We start from the raw sequence: 27,798 nt of genomic DNA on the forward strand, positions 1-27,798 counted from the left end.
AGGCGTTGCAATATTTCGGTTAAAACTATAATATTTAAAACAAGAAAGGAAGCTAACTTCGGCACGCCGAAGTTTGTATACCCTTGCAGATTGGTTTCGATGTTTATATTATAGATTTAAATGCTGAAAACACTCACAAAACAGAGTTTCATTACATTTTACTAATACTTATTATGTTTACAGTTTGACAGTTACAGTTTTACATTCCCAGCTTTACATATTTTATACATTCACTGATCGCTTCTATGGCAGCTATATGATATAGTAGTCCGATTTTTATGAAATTTATACCAAAATTCTAGAATAATAAAAAAAGCTTATATCTCAGAGTAGATAAACATACGTTGAAAAACAACGAAGCTATAATTTTTTTCCTATTTATTTCTTAAACGTTCCTATGGCAGCTATTTCATATAATCTTCCGATTTTCATAAAATTTTTACCAAAACTCTGAAATAATATAAAATGATCATATCTAAAAAATGGTGCAAAAATGTTGAAAAACAGCAAAGTTATAATTTTTTTTCTAAAAATATATCGAACATTTGTATGGCAGCTATATGATATAGTCGTCCGATCCGGCCCGTTCCGACATATATAGCAGTGAGAGCATATAGAAGACTATATGCAAAGTTTCATTCAGATAGCTTAAAAACTGAGGGACTAGTTTGCGTAGAAACAGGCAGACGGGCAGATGGACAGACGGACATGGTTAGATCGACTCGGCTGTTGATGCTGATCAAGAATATATATACTTTATAGGGTCGGAAACGTCTCCTTCACTCCGTTGCAAACTTCTGACTGAAATTATAATACCATGCAAGGGTATAAAAATATCAGCATGAAATGAAGTTTATATTGTTATGAAATATATTTAAATATAAAATTATACACTTTAAATTAAATTAAATTAAGTTTTGATATTATTTATGATCTAAATTAATATAATGGATATTCATAATAATATTTTTTGGCAATGAGAGTGTATAAAAAAATGATTGAACATCATAAAATTGTGGGATTTATACTAAAGAATTTCTGGGAGCCTCTTTCTTAGGTTTTTAACTAAAACATTGTTCACAGTGGATTGCTGTGCTGGTGTTGTCGGTGACTCCTTATAGCGCTGCTCCTGCTGTGTCCTGGTGTTGGTGCTGGTGCTGGCGTTGCTGGCTGGTAGCACACGCTATAGTTCGTTTACGGAATAGCTGAAACTGCAACAAAGAGCGGAGGAGGGAGTGGTCGTGGCTGTGGCTGTGGCAGTGGTAGTGGTGCTCGAGAGAAGGTCTAGAAGGCTAGGGCTAGGTGGAAATTGGTAGGAACACTCTGCTGCGCCGCGTTTATATTTTATATTCCACTCGATTTCGGTGGTGGCTGGTGGTTGGCCAAAGACGGTGGCAGCCGTTCAGGCCCGATGACGACAGCAGGGGCAGGACGGGCATAGCAGACAGGGACCTGGGACTGGGACTGGACAGGAACCAAGGGGAACCTACCCTCGGACGCTCTCTCTTTCGCGGGCGGCAGCGGCGGCGGTGCTCCCTCTCTGTCGCACAGCGCCAGGTGCGGCTGTGTGTGTGCCAGTGTGCGTTTCCTCGAGCTCGAGCTCGTTTTTTCTGCTTTAAAGTTTTGTGTGGTAGCAAATAAAATTTTAGTTAGTCACATGCCGTCGCCAAGGATACGCCGTCCAGTTATTTGTTGTGCTCCGTTGTTCCTGGCAACCCGAACCTCCGAGCCGAGTCTCGCAGGACCTGTGTGCCGTGTGCGGCGAATTTGAATGCTAGTTGCTAGCGGCTTTCGAATCTAGAGTGCCAGGCGCGACAGGGACGGCAGCACTAGCACCTGTCCAGATCTAGACAAATTTTTATATACACTCTCTCCTATATTATCCGGCCGGTAGGCGGCAGAGCAGCGCGGCCAGCGACGACGCCGACGTCGGCTCACCTTACATAGCCGCAAATTCAAATTTGAACTTCAGTCAAGTGTCAAAGCTCAAAGGATTAGCATGTCCTTGCGGGCTGGAGGATGTGTGAAGCGGCAGTGAAGCATAGAAACCACCAGCCTTAGATCAAGCCAAAAACTGAGCAAAGAAAAACCAAAGGATCTAACAGAAAAAGTGAAAAATTGCAGTGGAGTTTCAGAGAAAAGGAAAAGGAGACAAACGGTAAGCGATCATTCATGATCTGTTCTGGGATTTGGGAATCTCTGAATCTTTGAATCTTTGCCTTCTTTGAGCCTTGGCACTGGGAGAATTCACAGTTGATTTTCAATATTCTGTGGTTCTGCGGGTGCCAAAACTTAAGCAAAGGCCATAGACATCATCTTAAAGAAATGTTGTATCCAAAACTAAAGAGAAGGTTAATTGAGGGAATTTAAATGGGTTTGGAAATATAGCATACAAGATTTTAAAGGTTATTTTCAGAAATAAGAAAATAATGAAAGGATTTAAATTTCTTAAATTAAATGGAAACCTCTTTTCAAATAACCCAAAACCCTAGACTAAAGTTTTATGCAAAACCCGCTTCTATTTTTTATTAAAATAATTAAGTTTATGAACGAAAATTATAAAATTATAGTTTATACTTTTATTTATAGTATTCTTACTATGATCTCGCCTAGAATAGGCTCTAGGCTCTACATTTCGTTTCCAAGTACGAACTTTTAAGCCACTTCAGCACTATTTTCTCACCAAACCTTATGAAATCACAGCCATCGCAATATTACTCATACGCCTCCCATTACCAAACCCGCCGCTAACGCCACGAGCGGCGTTGCAAGTTTATTTTCAGTTCTAGAATCCAATGCGCAGTACCAACAAAACAAAATTAATTTCCAGCCAACACGCACACGGGACATACAAGGAACTATTAATTGGGGCTAGGCTAAAATTGTTAAACAGTTAAAAATACAATATTCCAAGAGTGAAACCCAATCGCTGGCCAAACTTGCGAGACATTGAACCTTTAGGGTCAAATGTGTGTAGTCCTAACCCCCCAGTCCCAGTCCCAGTCTCAGTCTCAGTCACATAAATGTGTAATAAGGGAAGGGACCTCCGACCACCCCCGCCACGCCACAAAACAATTAAGTGCAGTGCTGGTGTGGGGAGGGGGTGAGGAGGGCTAAGCCCAGTAATTGACCTCGCCGAAGAAAATTTACATTTGAACTTATCTTGATTGGAAATTACATTTTTAAATGAATGTTGGTTGGCATGTCCAGGTGTCCAGCGTAATCAAAGGCAGGCCAGGACACACACACTGAAGGGCATTTGCCATCGGGAGTGAATGAGTGGTGGTGGCAGATGGAAATCCTTTTGCAAATTACCCTACTCACAACTCATTTCTCTAATAGACCAACTCGGGGAGGCGTGGCCCATAGCTGAGGCACCTGTCCGGAGAGCAACTAAATATTTGATGAGGGAATTCTTGAAATTTCTCTGAATTCCATCAATTGCAATTGCTAGAGTAAAGGTTGGACCTACAATTGAGGGCCTTCAGGGAACTAACTAACAGCAGTTTTGAAAAAAATTTCATTAACTGAATTATTTTAATGGGATTTCAGAGTTTTAGAGTATTAAATATAGGAAAAGTATTACGAGAAAAACGTATAAATTTCAGTTTGTAATTAATTTACCTTTCTTAAATACTTAAAACATATGATGTCTTAAACTTCTGATACTTAAGTAACAATTAAGCAACAACGAACAAAAATAAGTAAGGGAGACAAATAGAGTATCAGTTCATATATATTAACCGCAAAACAAGTAAGAGTTTTTAAAGGAAATCAATCGCGTATTTTATAATACAATATATAAGTTTCGAAAGTTGTATATATTTTTTCCTGCCTCAAAAAACGATTCCTGCCTAACTCATATAAAGATCCAGCACATATGTTTTCTAGGTAACTTCCTACCCAAAAATATTTCTGCACTTTCCCCCCCCGAGCAATCTATATAATTCGAGCTCCTTCGCTGCATTTTCCGGCGGCATAAATTAGCATTAATTCATAAGTCAGTCGGGCCACCAATTGCAACGAAAATAAAAGAGAAGAAAATATAGTCAGAGGGAAAATTGAACTAGAAAGGAAAATGTTTTTCGGCTGCAAAACAGAATTTGCATACAAACTGCAAGGTCCGGACAACGCCCCCCGAACACCAAATTAGGGGAGGCTCTGGGGGATTTCAAATGGGCTGGATGGTGGGGAAAAGTAGGCCTCTTTCAAGAGGGGAGGATAGCGCGACAGGCTAAACGCCGGCAATGTTCCTGAATAATGGCACACCGGCGCCTACTGACGTTCGTAGGCAATTTTCTAGGAATCTAGATGGGGTTGCGTCGTCCTGTCCACGGGATATGCGAGGTGCAACCTTATACTATATGCCAGAACCATGTACTATTTATATATATATGTGGTGTGTGTGTGTATGGCAGGAGGTCCTGCATAATTTATTTAATCGCGGGCAGAAAATCTAAATTGATCGTTAAGCGTAGGCGAAAGAACGTACAACCGGCTGAACCAACAAAATGTCCAACAAGGATATTGCATGTTCACTATATATACTATATATGTTTTTATTTTTTTTCTCCTTGCAGTTGCCAATTAGCGAGAGAGGTTTTTACCTCCAATACGGCATTAGGAATATGGCGCCGCAGCAGCAAAACTCGACATTTATCGATGATAATCTGGACAGCTGTCCATCGCTATTGAATCTACCCGAGAGTCCCATTCTGCCCACCCGTCGTCGTTGTCAAAATCAAGACTTCAATAGCAACAACAACAACAATAATCAGAATAATAATAATAATAATAATGATAATAATAAGAGGACTGCATTCGTGGAGCCAGCGCCTAATCCCGTGGCATGCAAAAATAAACACGGCAGGGAAAACGGAAACGTTGGCCAGGCCAGTCGTCGCCATCGCTCCATTTCCCTCTACGGCGTTAATAGCACTGTGGTAAGTGCCACCTCACACCCATGCCTCACCTCCTGCCAGCAACCCTGCACCCCTTTTACCTTACAATTGCCACCTGCCACCTGCCACCTCGTTCCCTGCATTACGGTTGCGGCGGGTTTTCCGCTGAAATCAAACAAATCATCTAATTGGGTGGGCAGAGGCGTTAGTCATATGTATGCAAGCAGGGAAACTAGCAGGTAACCTGCCACCGTGCACTGTACTTTCCAAAAAACTGGGGGAAAGGGAGGTAGATGCGGGCTTAGTGTGCGTCGATTGCATAAGAAATCGCTGGAAACTTTCAATTATAGGGGAGACTGCATTTTAGTTCCTTCAGCGAAGCCGAGTTCTTATAATAATTAGGGTTATTGAAACGTAAGACGAAGAAGTATATAGAAATTTGTAGGCTTTTTTAATATGCAGTAAGGATTAAAGAACTTTAGGGTACTGGGAAAATGAAAGAAATAATAACTAGATTAATATTTAAGGATAAAATCTATTGATTTTCCAGCTGAAACATTTTTAGAGTGTGGACCAACTTTTAAAAACCTACAATTTCTTCTTTAACAATTGAACTGTTTAAACTTTATTTAAAAAAAAACATATTTAAAATGTGACCAGCATTCCAAAATTACCGTTTTTACCCTCTGACAAAACCTTTTTATTTTAAAAGTCAATAGTCAGATCTGTAAAAAAAAACTTATTTAAAATATAGTTTAAAATAAAAGGGTATAATTTGTGCTTGACGGAAGGAAACATAAAAAATTACCGTAAAAAGATACCCAATCTCTTTTGAATGTGTAGCAACCCTGTCTAATGATCCCTGTTCTTCCCCGCGTCTCTTATATTTGCACAGGAACAGGGTCACAAGGAAATCCCCATTTGGATGGACGATGGCGAGCCGCGTTACGTATCGGGAGTGACGAACAAAACGACTTGCGATGACATAATCAAGGCCCTGATTGATGACGAACTGAACAATGGAAAGGACGAGGAGGACGGCGGGAATTACTGCGGCAACAAGCCAAAAGGTAAGTCAATATTTTATTTTTACAGCCGATCCTGTCGTGACTGCTCGCTCGTCTTCCTCCTCTTTATATACATCACAATTTGGCTTTTTATTTATTTATGCTCCTTATTTACAATTACACTTTTGTTTCCTATTTTTTCTCCTTTTTTCGGCCCGCTTTCCTTTTTCGTTTCGACTTTTCCCGTATGGCGGGAAAACAAGATGGCGGCCAGAGGAATACGAATACGGCGGTAGCAGCATCGCGTGACTACGGCGATTACATTATAACGGAAAGTTGGGGCGGCGTTGAGCGGAGCTACGATGGCAACATGGCCATTTTGCCCGTTTGGCGCGCTTGGAGCCGTGTACACAATGAGGTAATGGCAATAATCGGGGACCGGGGGAATCCCACCTGGCGTGCAGAAAAAGAGAGAGGGAGAGAGAGAGCCCAAAAAAGTCTACAGTGATTGCATAATAAGCGCTTTTTTTTCTGGCGCCACACGCAAGCCGAGAAATGTGAAATTCATGTCGTTCTCGAAACCCATTCCTCCTCCTTGGAGTCACACCCCCGCGTGTCCATATACCAGCCGTACTCGCATTTGACTTATGCTCTCCTCTGCCTTTTCGTATTCCCCTATTTATTTGTTTATGACGCACCAACTGAAATCAATTTGCCTATATTGATTTTTGTATTAAAGTTCATGTTTTCGTTTTCGGCTTAATTATGTTGTAAATTTTTTATGATCCGCGCCATTAGCAGTGTGATTAATGTTTTCCGTTTGTTCCTTTGGGGACAACATCGACTACTACGTATTCCTAATTGTTATTTAATGATCGTATCTAGTTAATGGAATGAAAGAGTTGTGTGAATGAGGGCAAAGATTACCAGGAATTTATTGTGAGATGTATATTTGAAGATTTTTACTTATATAATTTTGAAACTACAATTTAAATCTACTCGGTATCAGAGTTCTCATTAAGTTATTGGTTCTGAAGTAGCTGCAGGTTAAAACTAACCCTCAATATCTTTCTTTTTATTTTCAATAGCTGAAGTTTTAGTTAAATGATTTAATCTACATATCAAAGTACTCAATGGGCCATGCCAACGACTCTTTTCAGTTCTATTTCCGGTTTATTGATTATTTTTTTAACTTATCCTTTTTATTTCCAGCTCCGCATATCCCTCAAGCACCGCGATAACTTCAGAGATCCAAGGGCAATGCAATTAGTGCCTCATTCCCAGCACTCAAGTTTCTCAATGATCAAATGGCTGAAGAAGCTGCTTCACATCAAGAAAAGCAAAAAGAATATGCCAAAACACCCCAAAACGCCCCCAAAAGTACCCAATAAATTGAAGGAGAAGCAGCCAGCGGTGTCCAATGAGCTCGTTCTGGTTATAATGCCAGATCAGCTCTATAAGGGCACTGAAAATGCAGCCAAGGCCAAGCTTTATAAGCTGGCCGAAAATCGTGTGTCCAAGCAGCGACATCGAAGGCGCAGTCGTCACGAGCCAACCAAGGTATCTGTGGAAACCTTTCTAACGGCCGTTCCCGGCGAGAGCAACAATAACAATTATAATATTAATAATAATTGCATCAGGAGGCGCAAGGATAAGCCGTTGCGCAACAGTGTTCGCAATAAGTTGGCCTCCCTGCACGCCGATATGAACGTTCGCTATGAACAGGAGTACGCACTCACCCGTCAGTTGTCCGAAAAGTGCCGATTATACCGATTGCAAAACGAACGGTACAAGGGGCCGGAAATGGAGGTATCGGTGGGGCAGCTCCAGCAAAATATCGAAGCCTATGCCGAGGACATTATCAAAACGGAACACGAACTGCTGGAACTGAAAAATGAAATCCGACACGATATATCACTGATCAATAATTTGAAACGTCTGACCTTGGAGGAACCTGAGGCCGACAAGGTGGAAAAGCCAAAATTACCACAACCATCCCAAGAAATTACACCTCAAGTTGCTAAAAACACGCAGGAAATGCAGTTTGTTGATAATATTTACGAGTTTTGCGATAACAATGCCAGTATGTTGGTTTAGTTGTCCACTATAGTTGTAATCTGTTAAGTTTTGTAATCAATAAAATAATATTTTTATACGTCTTTTAAATAATTGCGAACATTTTTTTAGCAATGGGAATTTTGTCTTTCGAGGTGTTATATATGTTGAAGGTTTAAGAGAAGGGCAAAGGGTTACATGTATTTATATGGTAAATCTCTAGTGATAGCAAAGTCTGGGCCAAATTATTATAAAATAAATACAAATCCCCAAGTAGACAGCAGACGAAACATGCAATTCTATTCAAATTTCAGTTATTTATAAAAGTTCCCGCCACGGTTTGAAAATTGGCTAAATCTACCAAAGTTTTCCACCCATTATTCGACCTGATAATAAAATCGATTCCATAATCGATTAACCGACTTTTTTAAATTATGCGATTCATCGATATAAATTTTCAAAATCCATTCAAAGTATGATTTAGGGTAAAATTAGAAAGTAATGGGCAGCGGGAGTTTGGGATTCTTTGTCGAAATTAATCAGCTTTACTCTTTAATTTTACTTTTACTACAAAGTTATTTAAATATATTTCAACCGTCAATGATACGTAAATTTTTTAAGCGGTACATATTTTTCCTGTGGAAAAGCCTAGATAGATTCGGCTTTTAATCATGAATATACATTATAGGATCGGAAATGAAAACATTGACTATAATTATAATTATTTTACCCTACAAGGGTATAAAAAATGCATTAATTGTAGATTGCATTAATCAAACAAGTCGGAAAAATAATTTTAAAAATTCAACATCTACAAATTGTGTTGCAGAAACTACAACAAAAAAGATATATCTTGCAACAAAAAACAAGCGCAAAAATGCCGTTGCAAAAATATGCTCTTTCCTATTTTACACTAAGCATAACTTAATGTTTCGATCGCCTAGGGCTATTTGTATGTACATAGCTAATAGTTTTATAAAAAAGGCTTCGTAAAAACCAAAATTAAAAATATAAAGAACATTATTTTAAAAGCTTTTATAATTAAATGTAAATTACTTAAATTACAACTTAAAAAAATTGTTTCCCGATGTAATTCAGTTGTATAGGGAATGCCATATAAATATTTATTATTTTAAATCTTTCTTTTCGGTCTTCACTACCCCCTTTAAAATATTTGACACACCAAACGTGTTTAATTTGGGAACTACAAAAACTTCCAAAATACAGTCAAAGTTTTGGGCCATATTCAATAAACTTTTTCAGTTTTGTGAAATATGTCATGGTTATGTCCCTCAAAGGACCCTTTTAAGTAAATTTTTGCTGATTTTTGTAATGATAATAGTAATTGAAATATTTAAAGTTTTTTTCCCTTTCACCTAACCGTAAGAGCTCTCAAAGGGGGTCGAAGAGAAGAAAATATTTAGGAATAAATAAATAAAACGACACAAAAATTCACCTAAAAACAATTGTACTTCCGCAGAAAACAATATCTTAAGAATTCAAGTTTTACATCGATCATAGGAAAATTAACGAAGTTATGCAGAGTTGAACGAAGGTCGGTTAGTGTTCAATGCATGAGAATCACAAAGTTTAACGCGCTCTCCTGAAAAATGCCATTTTGAAAATCGGTGTACTCAAAATCGACTAATCCAATCGGTTTGAAATTTGGAACATAACTTCTTTAGATAAATCTACAGGTACTCACGTCAAGCTTTTTTTTATTTTTAATTTTATTATATTTTTTGTTTAACAAATAAACTAATTTTTTGAGTCAAAAATCGGGGTTTCAACTTAAAATTTTTATAAAAAATCGGGAAAAAATTTTAAAAATAAAAACGCTTCTTGAATACCTTGGGACACTTATCCTTTAACGAATGAGGTATTATTTTTTTTAGATCGGATGATTCTGTGGACTGTTAGGATGTACACCGCAGACCAACTTTTTTTGGAGGCGACTCGGGAGATTCCCTATAACTCCTCTACCTCTAAATATTTTTCAATACAAAATTTATCAAAAACTATTCAAATGTTGTGTTATTATATGGTTATTAATTCATTAACCAAACTTTAGCCGTTTCGCCATAATACATTTTTGAAAAGTGGCCCGTATTGCACCGAATTAACCTTACCCCCCCTTAAGCAATTGTTTATGTGAAGTTGAAGCTGTCGCATTGGGGATAAAGACAGACGCCCTCGCATAGATCAAGTCCCAACATTGAGCAGACAAGGAACCGGGAACTGGAAAATGAAAAACGGGGGATGGGAGTTGTAAGGGGCTTCGAAGGCTGGGGTGAAGCTCAGTCAGGCCAGGATCTCTTTACAGAAAATTTATAAAGATCTGTGACAAGGGTCTTCGACGAGCGGTGGGCTGACTTGAGAGGGAGAGTGTCAACCACCGGGATACTGAGTAAGAAAGGGTTTTATTTTGGCATTTGCAAAAGAGCGAAAGGGGTCAGCGGTAGCGCGTATTGGGTTTGGCTCACGGCACTCGATTATGGGGACCACTGCGCTGGTGTGTGTGTGATGAGAGAACGGGTGGGTGATGGCAAAATCAAGAACTATCGTAGGTATGTATGGCTTAAATCTAAGTAAATCTATTTATCTTAAATATATATATATATTAACTTATTTTTTTACATAGTTCGTATTGGTTTTTTGTGGTTTTGTTTTCGGTTGCTTGAATGGCTGCCTGTGTTGTTTTATGTAGGGGCTATTTGTGTTGTTGGCGTTTGGCTTGTTGGTGTCGGCTATTTGTGGGGAGTCTATTGACTCCTCCCAGAGTGGTCAATAATCCTGCCCAGAACAAGCTGTACACGGCCAAAATGGGACAGGGTGCCTTCTGCAATGGAAAGCCGATTCGGGTGAGCAACTGTAAGCATCTCAACGATGCCAATGTGGCGTATGAGGTTTGCCTACTGCAAAGATCCAAAGATTCGGAACAGGCACATCAAGAGGATCTACCATGTGGGATCACAGGCTAGGAGGTTGGTTTTCAACCTAACGTTGTGAAGTTCCCTTTGATAAACCTGTTTTTGTTTCAGGCTCCTTGCCTACTCGGCTGTGGTACTTTCACTCTGCATGGTAGCCGCTGGTAACCTGGACGCCTTTCACATCGAGGACATGTATCCTTGGGACTGTGGTGGTTCCTTTGAAGCCGGATCTAATCTGTGCCGGAACAGAGACTTTAAGAGCGGAGATAGAGCAACTTATTCGAAAGGCTGATCAGCAGCCGCACGTCGGGGGCAAGTAAAGCAAAGAGCTTTTGTACAAAAAAAAAAGAATAACAAAATCTAATGATCACCATAAAACTAATTTTGATTTAAAAGGGGTAAACAGTTGGGAAAAAATGCTTTTAAAAAATAAGTATGCCAGTCATCATGAAAATATAATTAAGATATTTGGTATAGTTTTAATCTCTCTGCAAATCCATATCAGCTCAATATCAGCTTGAATATCTCAGAAAATCCTTTTAAATACGTATAGTACATAAGTTATTAAAGTAAATAATGGGAAAACAAAATTCATAATACCCTTCATCATCATGAATCCTTGTCTGGACCGATAAATACCAATTTAGTTGTTCGTTAACCTGGATTTAAAAGCGTCATTTGTATGTTTAGTATATGCATTTATTTTTAAAAGCATTTAATTTTAAATACAATTAATAGAGTAAATGGGTGAGAACATGTTTGTGTTTTTAAATCATTCAAAAAGGGAAACCTAAGAGGAACCTATTACTAGGACAGATTGATGGATAGCGATAGCTGGATAGAGGGGTGGAAGGTGTTTAGTGAAATGCTTATGCACTTAGCATTTCGGTAAGCATCTTCCCCGAGAGTGATAGTTAAACTTAAACTAAAAATCAATTGCCCAGGCCGCCATCGTTATCCGAGGAGACGGCGCGCTTGAAGATCACGCCCAGCGGTAGCTAGTCGATATCGTCATCGTCGCCGTCCGAGATGGTGTACTTCTTCTGCGACCGCTTGCGTCGCGTCTGCTTCTTGGATGTGGTTGCGGCCCCACTGCTGCCCACGTTCGACGACGAGGACTGCGTGGGCGTGGCGGGGGCACTGGCCAGAGACTTGTTGAGTTTCAACTTCATTTTGACAGCCGCCGCACAGGTGGTGGCGATCTCCTCATCGTCTGAGCCGTCATCTCCCCCATCGCCGTCATCCTCGTTGTCCGAGTTATCCGAGCCTCCGCCGCCGCCATTTCCCTGCGCCTCTCCGGTGTTCTCACCGGCTGCCACTGCGGCCGCATCCGCCGCCGCGGTTACGCGCTGCCTGGCTCCCACAAATATCTTCTGCAAGGCAATGGAGTCCAGGTAGATGAGGGACGCCTCCTCGTTGTAGATCTGGGCATTCTGGCACAGCTGCATAAAGTCCTTCTCCAACTCATTGAGATCGGCGTACTTGCAGTCCTCGATGCGCTGGAGGATCTTCTTAATATCCACCGGACGCTTGATGATCTCGTAGTAGTCGGGCAGCCGCTGGCGCGAGGGCAGCTTCATGAAGGGCTCGGAAAGTGTGCGTCCGTCTTGAGTGTACTTGATCACGGCGCTCATGATCTTGTGCATCTGCTTCTTCGAGCGCTTGTCCAGATTCTGGCGTCGGCGACGCTTCAATATCAACGAATCGTCGTCCGACTCCTCCTTGCGATTCTTGCGCTTGCGTCGCTTGCTCCGCTTAGAGTCATCTTCCTCCTCCTCCTCATCGAACTCGGCGCCATCGTCGATAGCCTTAAGCCACTCCTTTTCGGTCAAGCTGTCCGTGTAGTCCACCTCCTTGCGCTGTCGGGAGCCGCGACCTAACACAGTAAATAATAATGCATTTAAATACAAGAAAATAAGAAATATAAATAAAGGGGGACTCACCCAAAATGGTATCTTCATCGTACTGATAGTGAAATCGCTCCACCTCGCCATCGTCCTTGGTCAGCCAATCCGGCAGCTCCGACTCGTCGATCAGTCGCTCCCTGACCGGATGGATCTCCTCGTCCTCTTTCTTGCGCTCCACATCCATGCGCTTGAATATCTCGATTTCCTCCTCGCTGCGGGCAATCATCATGTTAATCATCTCCTCGTCGGGCACCTCATTCTCCTCCTCCTCCTCGTTGTCGTCCTGATGCAGGATCGTCTGAAGGAACTGCTGTCGCTCGCTGCCCGTCGACTTCTGATCGAACATACCGGCCTGGATAACCTTCTCATCCATGTTTAGCTTGTACCTGGCCGCAGCTAGAATGCGCTCCTCCACGGAGTTCACGGTCATCAGCCGAAGAACGCGCACCTCGTTGCGCTGTCCGATACGATGTGCTCGGTCCTGGGCCTGCAGGTCCTGATGCGGGTTCCAGTCAGAGTCAAAGATCACTACAGTATCGGCGGTCTGCAGGTTGAGGCCCAGGCCACCGGCGCGTGTAGAGAGCAGAAAGACAAAGTAGTCAGAGCCCTTGTTTGTGTTTAGTGAAATGTTTATGCAATTAGCATTTCGGTAAGCATCTTCCCCGAGAGTAATGGTTGAACTTAAACTAAAAATTAATTGCCCAGGCCGCCATCGTTATCCGAGGAGACGGCGCGCTTGAAGATCACGCCCAGCGGTAGCTCGCCATATCGTCATCGTCGTCGTCCGTGATGGTGTACTTCTTCTGCGACCGCTTGCGTCGCGTCTGCTTCTAGACGCCACGTTCGACGACGAGGACTGCGTGGGCGTGGCGGGGCCACTGGCCGAGACAGAATTTAACAAAATATTTGCATTTCAACCTGTTTCCTCCTGACGTTTTTATTCAAACTTTTTAAAAAACGCCCTTGAAATCACTTTTTGAACTCTGCCCCAACGCTAACTGAGTTTTTTCGATAACACAGGAAACCGGAAATCCTAGTAGGTGAGATTCAAGTAGGTTTTCGAAAGCTGTCACCTTGCTGCCGGGGGTAGCCTAGTGGGTAGAGATGACAGCCAAACGGGTCTTGGGAACCCCATGCGCCGCCGCTCCGGGTTCGAAACCCCCGGTATTTCAAAATATCTCGGGGAGTTTTTATTTAAATTATTTATTTAATGCTGGGAGGTGAGGTTCAAGTAGATCTCTGAAAGCTCTCACATTGCCGCCGGGGTAGCCCAATGGGTAGAGACGACACCCTAACGGTGTTTGTTGAACCCCATGCGCCGCCGGTCCGGGTTCGAGTCCCGGTAGTAAGTAGCATGGTTGATAAAAAAATAGGATATTTAAGTTAGGTAGGGGACATACATATAAATAATAACAGATGATCAACACAACAAATAGGTTGAGGGAATATAATATCGGACGTAGGGAACAAGTGACAACAACTGTATCATAGGATTTTAAGTAATTAGGATTAGGTAGCGAAACATCGCATAGAAAAAATAGAGGAGGGAAAATCACCTTTTACAAAAAAAAAAAAATAATTCTGTTATATAATTAATTCTTTTATAATTAATTCTTTTATAATTATTTTTTTTTTAATTAGGATTAAGGGACAAATGCATGAAAAAAAATGCGGTATGTGGCGTCTGTCCAGGCCGAATAAGAGGGTGTTTGCTTAAGGGGGGGTAAGATTAACTAATTTTTTGAGTCAAAAATAGGGGTTTTGACTTCAAATTTTGATACAAAATCGGGAAAAAATTTTAAAAATAAAAACGTTTCGTGAATAACTCGGGAATGAGGTATAATATTTGTAGATCGGATGATTTTGTGGACATTTAGGATGTACACCGCAAACCAACTTTTTTTGGAGGTGACTCGGGAGATTCCCTATAACTCTAAATATTTTTCAATACAAACTTAAGCCGTTTCGCCATAATAAATTTTTGAAAAGTGGCCCGTATTGCACCGAATTAACCTTACCCCCCCCCCCCCCCAAAAGACCTTGTTGTTTTTTAGATTTTTTTTTTATTTTAGCTTATTCTAGCTTATTATTTTCAAAAATCTAGCTAATACCGGCGCTTTTCGCCTGGCAACACTGTTTGGCGCAGCTTTTACGGTAATCGATAATCGATAGGCCAAACAGCTGTTCTCACAGCAAAATTTACGCTCTATTCTGTGAACGAGAGAATTTTTCTGTTAACTAACATTTTACATGAGAATTCGACCCCAAAAAAATGTTAACTAACAAATTTGACACTGTTCTTCTGTTAGCGTGTAAGATTAGTTTTGACATTTTAACATGAACGTTTACTCTTGCTGAATATTAATTTAATAAATACTAATTATAAATAGAAACTAATAAATATTAAAAAAATGTACGAATTTAAAGAAAATTAAAGTTGACTTTTTAAAATTAAATTAAATAGTATTTTATTGCCGATCTTCCCGAAATAAAGAGGAATAGGTAAAGAAGCATTTAAAAAATATTTATTTAAATTTAGAGTGCGTCTAGAAAAACGTACTAATCCATGATACAATTATACCTATTTTTGATTAAAAAATGTACGAAAGTGAAAAAAACCTTTGGACTCATAAACTCTACTCAATGAAGTGTAAATCAAATAGGAGATATCTCAGAAAGGGCAGAGTAATTAGTCTATTTTTAAATTACACTTTTTTTACATTTGTGTGTTTTTTTTAATATTTTTAAAATTACCTTTTTTCTTAGCTATTTCCAATTGGAACTAGCCTTTTTTTAGCTGTTTATTTTGGATAATCTAGCTTTTTTGCTCAGAAAAAATATCACTGGTTGTTTGAGGTTACGAAAAAGACAAAAAAAAAAATTATCAACAAATTTCTGATGTCGTTGTTATAAAACATACAAAACGTCGTGCTGTTCCTACTTCCGGTTTTATTTTGGGCGCGGACTGTTCAGAGCAAAAATCAGGAATCCAAATAAGATGTCGGCAAGTGCAGTGATTCGCTCCCTCCCGCGCAAACTCCGTGAGCCCCCTCAGAGCTCCATTCTCCCGCTTTCCCAAGAACAACAACAACCACAGCATGGGGTACAACAACCACCATCCCGCCACTCTGTAAGTTTACACGCCGTGTTGTTGGTTGCTAAGGCAACGGGACAGCTGTGCTATTTAGCTGTGGTTTCACTGAGAAAAATTGGTGGCTATTTTAATATTATATATATTAATATTATATATATTGGAAAAATATCATTTGATTAAAAAGATACTAAGAAAAACGGGAAGGAAATCACGGTTATAAAATATTTGTATTATTTTTTTATAATTATTTTTATACCCTTGCAGGGTGTTCTAATTTTAGTTATAAGTTTGCAACGTACCGAAGGAGTAATTTGACCCTATAAAGTATAAATATTGGTGATCAGCATCAACAGCCGAGTTGATCTAGCCATGTCCGTCTGTCCGTCTGTCCGTTTCTAAGCAAACGAGTCCCTCAGTTTTAAAGCTATCTGAATGAAACTTTGCATATAGGCTTCTATATACTCTCACTGCTATATATGTCGGAACGGGCCGGATCGGACGACTATATCATATAGCTGCCATACAAATGTTCGATAAATTTTTAGAAAAATAATTATAACTTTGCTCTTTTTCAACATTTTTGCATCATATTTTAGATATGGCCATTTTATATTCAGGCCTGCTCCGGTAATCGTAAAATTTTTTCGATTTCGTTTTGGGCGAAAACGAACCGTTTTCGTTTTTAGCTGCTCCGGTTTTCGGCAAATTTCTGCTATCGGAATGTTTCGTTTCTCATCGTTTCTCACTGCTCAAGCAGCTAGCTTGTGTTTTTGGTAATTAGCAAACAACGTAAAGTACTGCCTGTTTTATTTACAATTGCCCTTTTTATAAGCCAGAAAAAGGCAAAAAATGGTAGAGTTTAGCAAATCTATGCACCTAAGATGCTGCCACACTTTTCACAGTTTTAATTCCGGTGGTCTCAAATAATTATTTGATTAATTTGGACCATTTAAGTAATCACATTAAATAGCATTAATTATAAACAACCATTTTGGCGGTCCTTTAAAGTTATTAATGTATTCATTTATATTTTATAAGTATTTTTAACTGGCTGTTTCGTTCCACCAACAATATGGCAACCTTGGCGATAACTTTTTGCGGTGAACTTATCGACCTATCGCCAAAACGAGAAAACTGGTTGAACACGGCAAAAATTGTGTTGTCAAATCTGAGGTGGGGTCAGAAATAAATTTTTTATAAAATAACTACCTGCCAGAATGATCTTATGGTGTTGTGGAATAAACATCAATAGACCACTGAGTAAACTATTTTTTTCCTTTTGTAAATAAGATCTGATTTCATATAGAAAAAGCCATTTACTTTTCATTCCGGCCAGAAAAAGGTGCCCGTTTTTCAAATCGAAAAAATCTTTCGATTTCGATTACCGGAGCACCAATTTCTCGTTTTCAAAAACGAAAACGAAAAATTCTTGCCGTTTTCGATTACCGGAGCAGGCCTGATTATTTTAGAATTTCGATACCAAATTTTATAAAAATCGAACGACTATATCTTATAGTCGAAATAAATAGAAAAAAATTATACCTTTATTTTCATCTACTCTAAGAAATAAGCTTATTTTATTATTTCAGAATTTTGTTATAAATTTTATGAAAATCGGACAACTGTATCATATAGCTGCCATAGAAACGATCGATAGATGTAGAGAAAATGTAAAACTGGGAATGTAAAACTGTAAACATAATACGTATAGGGAAATTGTAATGAAATAATATCTGCAAGGGTATACAAACTTCGGCGTGCCGAAGTTAGCTTCCTTTCTTGTTTTCTTTTATATTTATTGGTTTGTACCCTTGCAGGATATTATAATTTAAGTTATAAGTTTGCAACATAGTGAAGGAGGATTTCCGATTCTATAAAGTATGTATATTCAATATTCTGTCGAGTCGATCTAGTCATGCCCGTCTGTCCGGTTGTAAGAAAACTAGTTCCTCAGTTTTACAGCTATCTGAATGAAACTAAGAAGATGGTCTTCTGACTATTCTCACTACTATACATACAGCGGCAGCCAAAAGTATTTACACAACGAACAATAATTTGTGGTTCTTGTTGTTGTTGACAGATTTACCAGAATTTGTTTTTCACTTTACCCATTTTGGACACCTCTTTTAGGATATATGTATGTATGTACATATTCGACCATTTCTTCCACTAAGTTCCTTTTTCTGAAGAATTCCGATCCTCCTGGAATTTTAGGTTAAGATGGTGTCATAGATTTTCAGTAGGGCTAACGTCTGCGCTCTGTCCAGTTGTTCATTATTTTCAACCTTTTCTGGAAAAAGTAGTTTATAAAATCTGAAGCTTGGCTACGCACTGCGTGTATCTTTTCTGAATCAGAATCAGTTTTCATCGGCTGCGTCGAGCCGCGACTCTGGAAATGCGAAGCAAAAAAACCAAAACAACTCAGGGTAAAATTTACCAAAATATAGTGAAAAGTAAAGCAAATGAGGAAATATTCAACCAATTGGCTGCATAATCTGACCCGTCTCGAAAAGAAATAGAATCACCTGATTATAGTTCAGAAATTCGGAGTTGAATAGAAATCAAAATGAAATAAACAATTAAAAAAATATATAAAAACAATAAAAATAAAAAATATAGTTTTTTAGTGTTTAAAATATTTGTATTTGATCAAATAAACAAAAATAAGGCAACAAAATTAATAAACTTTAGTTTTAAAAAATGCATTTTCATAGAAAACAAAAATTTTTTTTCACTTTTATACCCTATAAAAAGGCGAATTGGTAGGCGTGGCACATTGTGCAGTACATATATAAATTTTACAACAATTACCTGTCAAATGCCGTTTAAATAATTCAATAATTTTATTTGGTTCAAGAGTTATGATTTTTGTAACGAAAAAAGAGAAAAGTCGCCACTTTGCGTCACTTGAGGCATAAAAACAGTTTTTCTTAGTAATTTCCAGTGTAAGGAAAAGCTTGAAAGTCTAAGAGAAAGATAGAAAATGAAATCTTGAGAGCTCAGTTCTAGTTTGGTCGTTGTTGAAAGCGCATTAAGCATGAAATATTTGTGTATATTCTTCATTTACTGTGTTAATGTACTGGAAATAAACATTTAAGCCGGTGAAAAATTCAAATTTTTGTATTTTATGTTTAAGTGCTCAATTACTAAATTTGTATTTTAAATCTTGATTTCACGATTTTTAAGGTATTTATTATAGGAAATAATTGAAAAACTTCTGAGTTGAAAAAATTGTAAATCTAAGAGTGTGCATTTAAAAACAGATGTTATATTTTTCTTTTAACCAGCATAAATACGAGTAAACCGTACCTAAACTTTAGATGAGTGCATTCTTCAATATAAATTTGTGTTGTTGTATACTAAAGCAAATTCGTTTGTTTCATTAACCTCATGTTTAAAATCCGAAAATTATTTTCAACATCTCATGTGATTCAGTTCGGTTAGCGACCAGCGGTGACAGTAATTAATAAATAAATAGGAAGATAAGATATTTTGAATTACTGTGTCGTTCTAGGTGTTTATTAATTGCTATTACATCTTTGCGTACGCCATAAATTCTGTTATTTTGATAAAAGTTATATCGTAAAACTAGACTATGCTATCTAGCCAAATTATTGCAAGTGAATAGTATTGGTTCGGCCATTTGTTTAAATATAGTCAACAAATTTAAAACGAAACAAACATTAAATAGAACAAAAGCCGCAACAGATCGGTATGGGAAACTTCTATTGAAAATTAAAATTTAGTTTTTGTTTATTTAAATTTGTCAAAATAAATGTATAATTAAGGAACGCCTTCCATTTTATAGATGCTCATCGAAGACGAAGTGCACGGAATAATCGAGCTGCCCTGTTACATACAGGAAATCGTAGAGCATCCACTGTTCCAACGACTAAAGAGGGTTCATCAATTGGGCCTTGTACCGTGGGCGCTTGACAAAAAGGCTAATCAAAAGCGATATGATCACTGCTTGGGGTAAGCTATAGAAACGACTAATTTAAATCAGAATCAAACTTATATGTATGTAAATTTCAGAACTTACAAGAGTGCCCAAGATCACCTTAAGGCCATCCAACGCAACTCGCGCTATGAACCTAAGCTACCGGATTGGTGTCGCCAGGCGGTGGAAATAGCTGCCCTTCTTCACGACGTCGGCCACGGTCCCATGTCCCATTGCTGGGAATCTGTTTGTGACTACAAATTCGATGTGAGTGAATCCAGAGAAAATAATTATATATATATTTATATCTTAATCCTAAATCTTAAAGCACGAGAAAAATGCACTGGCCTGTGTGGATCGCATCTTTAATGATGCCCATAACCGAGAGCTGGTCTCTTTGAGAGATGACGCCAGTGGCCGGGGAGTTCAATTGATTAAGGCTCTGATTCTCGGCTGCAATGAATCTCTGACCTTCCCCATGTTGGGTCATAACTATATTTTTGATATTGTCCACAATCGCCGTTGTGGATTGGATGTGGACAAGTGGGACTATCTGAGACGGGACAACAAGCGTCTGAAGGTCCTTACCTCCGACGAAATGGACTTTGATGATGTTTTTCTTCAGTCGCGCATATCGGCGGATGGTCAACGCATCGAGTATCGTTATCAAGACTATCATCGGATATATCGTTTGTTCGAGGCAAGATCGCGCCTCCACGTAGCAGTCTATCAACATCCACTTGCGTGTGCTTTGGATGTTATTTTTTCCAAAGCTGTGCGAAGGCTGGCTCCTGAGCTATTGAACCTTCGATCGGAAGCCCCAGATTGGCTGCAACTTCATGATGAAAACATTCTAAACATCATTAAAATGGATCCCGATTCGATTTATATTCAGGAACCGCAAAGAATGGCAGAGATATCGGCCAGTGAGTGCTCAGAATCGAATGTGATACGAGTGCAGCGATTAATACCTGGACCGTGGGAGGCTATGAAATCAGATACGTCTTTCGCTTTCTTTGGCAATAAGCGGTGGGTATATAATTCTTGTTCATCCTAATTCCTAATATTAAATGGCATTCCATTGATTCCTTCACAGCAAGAAGCGCCCTATCAATCGATGTGAGACACCGACCATGATCAACAAGTGCTATAAGTTAGAGTAATAAGTCTCGACCAGAGAAAACCAAGTTCATAGAATAGTTCTTCTTAAGGCAGTCAACCAAACGTACATTATTATATCGTTGCTATTTTGGTTTCTATATTTTATTAAAGTATATTTTTTGACATTATGGAGTCTCGTTAGGTTGCGTTATAGATAGTATTGTACTACTGTTAACATTATGTTGTATTAAACTATGTTAAAAGTCGTTGATTTCATACGCTATGTTGAGTTAATATTATCATTATCATTTCTTGTTATTTTCCAGTCCCTTAGAAGTCAAATAGTACAAAGAGGAAGTGTTCTTAAAATATTATTTTATTAGTTTATACACGGTATTATCGTAAGCATCTTAAGCCTAAAATACTAAAACAAAAATTTCAACAGTTCACTTGAAGACATCACAATTCAAATTCAGGTCTTTCTAACATTAAGTACTTACTAATCAATATAAATATAAGAGGGATTTGTCATATTTTTGATAACCACTTTGAAATATACACAAGAGAAAACAATCAATTTGCTACAACATATGGGGGAACTTAGCTGACTACAGTTTCGAGTATGATTTTGTTTGTCATATTTGTTCTTTACATTCGTTCGAATACATATGTAGTTCAGTTGCCTATCAGGGCGGGAAGATGTGCCGAGTCTGTGATAATCCGCTGCGGTAAGTGGGCAGCCAGATATTGTTTATGCAGCCTCTGGCGGCAGAACTGATAGAACTCGATCTCATTCGTGAAGTTGCGTCGCACTATATCCTTCACATGCTCGCTGACCGGCGGCTTGAAGTTGTTCTTGTTTATCTTGGTCAAATACTCGGCGCTTGCTGTAAAACGACATAAACAAATACATAGTAATGGTTAATATTTAAAGCTGATATAGCTTATTCGAGAATTTCAAGTCCGCAAAGCATCGCAAATTGTGCAACACTTTATTTACTTCAAGTGGCCTCAGGCATTACAACAATTTATTAATATTTTAATACAGTTTTGTGCCACTCAGAAATAAGTCTACCGAATTGTGGTAGTGATTTTGAAAGCAGTTTAAAAGTATATGTGGATGTTTATATTTTAAGGTATAATTAAAGAATTTATTGCAATTGTATAAGACTTTATAAGAAATACGATGCCACAGATGTGTCTCAAACTGCTAAAAACTTTTTAAAGGTATTAATATTCCTTATATTGTTTTTTTTTCGAATCTTTACCAAAGTAGTTTATATATTTAACGAGCTCAATTAAATATCCCTTCTTATCCCTTACTTGCATAAATATCTCTAACGCCTTCAAAGAATCGCGGTACATATTTCTCGAGCACAGAGAGTGTGGTGTTCAGATCTTCTAGTACTCCGACAACCGCATATTGTTGCTCCACGGCAAATTTGGCTCGTTCCAGGGCACCCACAGTGTTGAAGGGACTAAAATAAGCATCAAAATAGATTAGAGAGGTGTAAATATAGCTTATTAAGGACTGAACCATCTATATATCTTATCTTATAACTCACGTGCACTCGTAGTCGTGACCGCAGAAGAACAAGCTCTGTCGCCGATGATCGCCAATGCCCTCCACTGTAACTCCTTGAGTGTATGTACATTCCTGATCGCCACTGAGGACACACGTCTCAAAATCCTTCTTAAGCCAAGCCGGGTGGGGCAGCGGGAGGTCGGGAAAGGCAGCCTTACGCTCCACAAAATACCAAGGCGCTCGCACGTAGTAGAACCAGCTGATCACTCGTTCCACGGGATCTCGGACCACATTCAGGTAAATGGGTTTTGGCAGGTTGAATTTGGTAAAGTTTGTGAAGCACACATGCTTAATGAACACCGACGGTTCTGGCAGCTCGCTGATTACCTCAGCCATTTCCTGCTGCTGGTCCTCCGCCAATCGAATGGTCTCCACCTTTTGGACAGCATCTCGATGGAACTGAAAATTATTACGCTCTGATAGCCGACGCAGGAGCTCCATGAATGTCTGGCTTCCCACTTTTGGAACTCGATTGAAGAAGACCAAGTCCATTTGTGCCTTACGGGTGTTGTTCAGATCCCGCACATTAAGGGAAGACATCTGGGAAGGATTTTGAAATAGAGTTATTGCACGTCCAAAGGTGAAATATGGCAAAGTTTTAAATTTATTCGTTACCTTCAAGTCCTTGGGGTTTGATACGCATTTTTGGGAATTAAAGGGGTATTGAATTTTCCTAAAATCTAAAACCTAATAAGTTTATATGTTGTAAGGGAACGAGAATTCCTGACGATTTGTGCAATTGCATTAAATGTAAAGAGAAGTATGTATTATTCATGGTATTTTTATTTATTCAGTAGCAATATTCTCAGTAGAAACGCGAATGATACAATTTTGGGGATTCTTATGTTTCAATACTATTTTCAACTAAGATTATTCTCGAGTTGCAGGGCCAGATATTGTTTGTACAAACGCTGCTTGCAGAAGTAGTAGAACTCGTATTCGTTGGTAAAGTTTCTTCTTACCATCTCCCTAACATCAGGGTCAATGCGAGGTTTGCGATTATTGCGATTCCGATTCCGAATACTCTTGCTATTCACTGGAAAATAAGTATTCATGTAATATTTCTATGTTCTGGGAGGTACTTGAACTCTGGTTTTGTGTTGAGACCCCTGGGACTACCTACGTTTGTATAGGAAACGAGCGTGATTGAAGAACCTGGGGATATACTTTTCAAAAACAGTCAGCGTTATATTGGTTTCCTCCAAAGTTCCCACCACGGAATATTCCTTTTCCACTCGACGTTTGGCTACTTGTACGGCATGGTGAGAATTAAAGGGCCTACAGATTGTTTATATTTATGTTTTCAAAAGACACGAAGATTTAACTCACAAGCAATCGGCTTCGTTGCCGCAAAAGTAAAGGGATTGCCTTTTAAAGTCCTTGACATAGTCAGATACTGAATACTGGACAAATCGGCACTCCGGATCTCCACTCCTCACACACTCACTGAAACTTAGATTGTACCATTCCTCTGGCCTCTCCCGACGCCCCGGATACATCCTTCGGAATATGGCTCTCTTCACCCAAGAGCGGCGTTTGTAGAAATCAGTGACTACCCGATCTATTGGATCTCTCACTAAGGAAACATAGATGGGTTTCTTGTAGCCAAAGCCTGCAAAGTCCAGCCAGTTGGAGTGTGCCATATAGATTGATCCCTTCTCCAGTTCACTGGCCCACTCCAATTCGGTGAGCTGCTCCGTTTCAGTGCGGGTCCTATTCATCGTTCGCACGGGTCCATTGAGCACCACATTGATATCATTCATAGCGGCCAGTTGCCGGAAAAGTGGCATCATTTGCTCGCTTTCCACTCGGGTTGGGCGATTGAAGACCACCACTTCAAGAGCCGCGAATCGGGTATTATTTAAATTCATTAGGGTCACCCGTCCGAGCTGGGAAGATCATGTTTTTTTCAGCAGAGGTCCAAACTAACACACAAATGCGGGTTGATGAGACACGGAGTGTATGGAGTGTAAGTATAATTTCCTATCCCAGGGGCCAACAGATTCTAAAGTGTTCAAGTACCGATTAAATCTAAGTGTTTCGACTTCAATTCCATATTTCCGAACCCCCCAAAAATGTAGCACATTTGGAATTAGAAGACGATACCTACTCTCAAATATATCCCTGACTCCTTTGAAAAATCTTGGAATGTAGGCCTCAAGTACAGTTAGGGTTATATTCGTCTCTTCCCAAGTACCCACAACCGCATAGTCCCGTTCCACATTTATCTTAGCTAGCTGAATGGCACGTTGAGAGTCGAAGGGCCTGCAATATACCACCTCCAATTGAAGATTTCTTTACGGAAACCCTTTTCCTTCCAGAACTACTTACAAGCATTCACGGTTGTGACCACAGAAAAAAAGGGTTTGTCTCTTGTAATTACCCTCCGCTTCCTTTACACTTCCCGGAACGTATTGACACTCGGGGTCTCCGCTACGAACACAGTCGTTGTAGCTCTTTTTAAACCACTTCTCCGATTTGATAGTGGTGTTGGGAAATCGCCGATGGTGGATAGCGTTGCGATAGCCACTGCGAACATAGTAATACCAACTGATCATTCGCTCAACCGGATCTCGAACCAGGTTTATGTAGATGGGTCTCGGTAGCTGATATCTGTGGAAGTTCAGCCAATTGCAATGTTCGATGTATATAGTGCCCGAATCTAGCTCGTTAATCCAAAGAGCCTGTACCATTTGTTCCGGAGGCGATCGGGTGCGAGAATTAATGTTCAGAGGGCCCTTGGTCAGCACTGTCAGATTATTATGGGGCGCCATGGTTTGGGTAAGTTCCATTAGGGCCTCACTTCCGACCTTGGCGTTTCGATTAAAGAAGACCACGTCCAGTTGGGAATGTCGAGTGTTATTTAAACGTTCACTCCGCAACGAATCGAGCTGGATTTGGGAGTTGGGATTGTATTTAGCTAATATCTCCCCACGCGCTTTCCTACAGGTTAGTTACAATTACTAATGAGTACTTTATTAACGAGCTACAGAATGAACTACATCGAAACAACTAAAGAGAGGTCAGTCTTATACGATTAGGGGTGAATAAGTCCCTCCAGTTCCTTTCGTTTAAGGGCTATGTACTGCGTATAAAGACGCTGTTTGCAGAAGTAGTAAAAGTCATATTCGTGGGTAAAATTACGTCTGACCATGGCCCTGACATCTGCGTCCACATGCGGTTTTCGATTATTGCGATTGCGGTTCTGTAGGGACTTTTGGTACACTATAAACGGAAGATGTGTGAGCTAACTTTATGATATCTCTATAATAATTTCTTACTGTGGAAGATCATTTGGGCTCTAGCGAAATAACGGGGTATATAGTGCTCTAGAACGGTCAGAGTTATGTTGGTCTCCTCCCAAGTTCCCACTACTGCAAATTCTGACTCAACCCTACGTTTGGCCATCTGAATAGCCAGCGGGGAGTTGAAGGGCCTGAAAGAGGTTTCTGGTTAGCCAACACTTCTCATAACGTTACCCCCTTCCAGCACTCACAAGCAATCCTGATCGTGACCACAGAAGAATATAGATTGCCTTTTAAAGTTTCCCTCCTTATCGGTAACTGCCAATGGTACATACTGACACTCTGGGTCCCCACTTCTCACGCAGTCGTTGAAACTCTTCTTAAACCAGGCCGTGGGCTTCAGCGGGGCCAGGGGGTTATTTCGGTAGAATATGGCATTCCTATAGGAGTTGCGGACGTAGTAATACCAGCTGATCATGCGCTCCACAGGATCTCGCACAAGGTTAATAAAGATCGGCTTGGGGAGGTTGTACTCATTGAAGTCGATCCAAGGGATGTGTTCTATATAGACGGATCCTTCCTCCATGTTATATACGTAGCCTGCGACCTCCGCCTGGGCCAGGGGTTTCAGTTGCCTTTTCGTCCTTTTGTTAAATCCGGTCCTATCTACGCGAAAGTTGTTGATATCCTGCAGATGCTCCATGAACTCCATCAGCGATTCGCTGCCCACCTTGGCGCATCTCGCGAAAAAGAGTCGATCCATTTCGGCCTTGGCTGTGTTGTTTAGGCGACGGGGTGTTAGGTCACCTAACTGATTGGGGGGTATGGTAAGGGTTTAGAAGCTTCATGGGAGGGTAGCATGCCACACAGCACAAGGAACAATGAGACACTTAGATGGGTTCAACGTGTACGGGTACGGATAGTGTGGGTCTAGTCTACTGATTTACTGGGTACTATTTATTGGAAGGGTAAGTTTTGTTCGCATAATGTATCACTGACTACAATCTAAATTTCTGGCTCTAAACCAACTAATACAAAAGTCCATGCTTCTCCAGCTCTTTGAGATTCAGAGCCAGATACTGCTTGTACAACCGCTGTTTGCAGAAATAGTAGAAGTCGTACTCGTTGGTGAAGTTCTTGCGAATCATAGCCTTTACCTCGGGGTCAATATAGGGCTTGCGCTTGTTCTTGTTCCGATTGGTGATCTTGTTGCTGTGCACTGTTTCGAGATGGGGTTATATATAATTAAGTAATAGTTTCTTCGTTGCTACGAACTTTGGAGACATACTTTCATACATCAGCTTGGCACTGCGAAAGAATCGGGGAATATAGTTCTCAAGTACGGTTAGGGTTATATTGGTATCCTCCCAACTTCCGACTACAGCGTAGTCCCGTTCCACGTGTTCCTTGGCCATTTGCACAGCAGTTGGTGAGTTGAAGGGACTAAAAGATGGTGTTAGCTAGCATCTCGTCTCCGAAAGCAATTAAGCTTCATGAATGTCCTATCTACTTACATACAATCATCGTGATGGCCACAATAAAACAACGATTGCCTTTTGAAATTCCCAACCGGGTCCTTGAAAGTATGCGGCACATACTGGCACTCCGGATCTCCGCTCCGAACGCACTCATTGAAATCCTTTTTATACCAGGACTCCGGCTTTAGCTTTTGTTCCGGATGTTTTCTGTACTCTATGGCATTTTTGTAGGAACCACGTGCGTAGAAGTACCAGCTTATGACTCTTTCCACCGGGTCACGGACCAAATTGATGTAAATGGGTTTGGGCAAATCAAACTCATCGAAGTTCAACCAATTGATGTGCTCTATGTACATGGTTCCCTCCTCCAAGTCGGCAATATACTCCGCGGACTCACGCCTTGCAGGTTTATTCATTTGACGAACAGTTTTCGTTTGCAATCCGTGCCGGTCCAGGGTAAGGTCGTCGTGGTACTTTTCCAGGGCTATGAAAAGTTCTAGCATAGACTCACTTCCGACTTTGGCGGCTCGATTAAAGAACAACACTTCGATGTCG

General features: G+C 39.9%; 6 protein-coding genes across 10 annotated transcripts in view; 2 read left to right on the forward strand and 4 right to left on the reverse strand.

The window, feature by feature from the left end:
• Positions 1-1,908: 1,908 nt before the first annotated feature.
• Positions 1,909-8,005, forward strand: meru. Of its 2 annotated transcripts, XM_017179511.3 has the most exons (5): positions 1,909-2,158; positions 4,581-4,943; positions 5,797-5,971; positions 6,172-6,326; positions 7,121-8,005. In XM_017179511.3, exons 2-5 carry the CDS (start codon positions 4,629-4,631, stop codon positions 8,003-8,005), a joined length of 1,530 nt encoding a protein of 509 aa, XP_017035000.1. In that variant the 5' UTR covers positions 1,909-2,158; positions 4,581-4,628. The 2 variants fall into 2 exon arrangements, with proteins under 2 accessions (XP_017035000.1, XP_017035001.1); XM_017179512.3 differs by lacking the exons at positions 1,909-2,158; positions 4,581-4,943; positions 6,172-6,326 and having other exon boundaries at positions 5,816-5,971.
• A 3,565-nt stretch (positions 8,006-11,570) lies between these two features.
• On the reverse strand, positions 11,571-13,743 carry LOC108083636 (ATP-dependent helicase brm-like). The gene is made up of 2 exons (XM_017179506.3): positions 12,837-13,743; positions 11,571-12,769 (listed from the first exon to the last, which is right to left on the reverse strand). Exons 1-2 carry the CDS (start codon positions 13,228-13,230, stop codon positions 11,892-11,894), a joined length of 1,272 nt encoding a protein of 423 aa, XP_017034995.1. The 5' UTR covers positions 13,231-13,743; the 3' UTR covers positions 11,571-11,891.
• Positions 13,744-15,638: 1,895 nt separating this feature from the next.
• On the forward strand, positions 15,639-21,213 carry fal (SAM and HD domain containing deoxynucleoside triphosphate triphosphohydrolase falten). Its single transcript, XM_017179593.3, has 5 exons — positions 15,639-15,930; positions 19,703-19,869; positions 19,930-20,101; positions 20,163-20,863; positions 20,931-21,213. The coding sequence occupies exons 1-5, from the start codon at positions 15,799-15,801 to the stop codon at positions 20,995-20,997; spliced, it is 1,239 nt and encodes a 412-aa protein (XP_017035082.1). The 5' UTR covers positions 15,639-15,798; the 3' UTR covers positions 20,998-21,213.
• A 116-nt stretch (positions 21,214-21,329) lies between these two features.
• LOC108083696 (heparan sulfate 2-O-sulfotransferase pipe) overlaps positions 21,330-27,798 on the reverse strand; it is a 40,420-nt gene continuing 33,951 nt past the window's right edge. The window contains exons 4-6 of one of the 4 annotated variants that reach the window (XM_017179586.2): positions 22,501-23,060; positions 22,259-22,413; positions 21,330-21,822 (exon numbers count right to left, since the gene is read on the reverse strand). In XM_017179586.2, coding sequence (XP_017035075.1) covers positions 21,611-21,822; positions 22,259-22,413; positions 22,501-23,060 — 927 coding nt within the window. In that variant the 3' untranslated portion in view covers positions 21,330-21,610. Of the gene's footprint in view, positions 21,823-22,258; positions 22,414-22,500; positions 23,061-23,358; positions 23,557-23,845; positions 24,410-24,630; positions 24,786-24,851; positions 25,412-25,936; positions 26,577-27,798 lie in introns of those variants that run through there. The other 3 variants (XM_017179589.3, XM_017179590.3, XM_070285392.1) reach the window with 3 other exon arrangements.
• LOC108083702 (heparan sulfate 2-O-sulfotransferase pipe-like) lies at positions 25,548-25,928 on the reverse strand. The gene is made up of 2 exons (XM_017179597.3): positions 25,802-25,928; positions 25,548-25,745 (listed from the first exon to the last, which is right to left on the reverse strand). Exons 1-2 carry the CDS (start codon positions 25,926-25,928, stop codon positions 25,558-25,560), a joined length of 315 nt encoding a protein of 104 aa, XP_017035086.1. The 3' UTR covers positions 25,548-25,557.
• LOC108083701 (heparan sulfate 2-O-sulfotransferase pipe-like) lies at positions 26,590-27,746 on the reverse strand. Its single transcript, XM_070284949.1, has 3 exons — positions 27,336-27,746; positions 27,054-27,225; positions 26,590-26,984 (listed from the first exon to the last, which is right to left on the reverse strand). Exons 1-3 carry the CDS (start codon positions 27,744-27,746, stop codon positions 26,794-26,796), a joined length of 774 nt encoding a protein of 257 aa, XP_070141050.1. The 3' UTR covers positions 26,590-26,793.

The sequence above is a fragment of the Drosophila kikkawai genome, chromosome 3L (genome assembly GCF_030179895.1).
Source record: "Drosophila kikkawai strain 14028-0561.14 chromosome 3L, DkikHiC1v2, whole genome shotgun sequence".
NCBI classification, from domain to species: Eukaryota; Metazoa; Arthropoda; class Insecta; order Diptera; family Drosophilidae; genus Drosophila; species Drosophila kikkawai.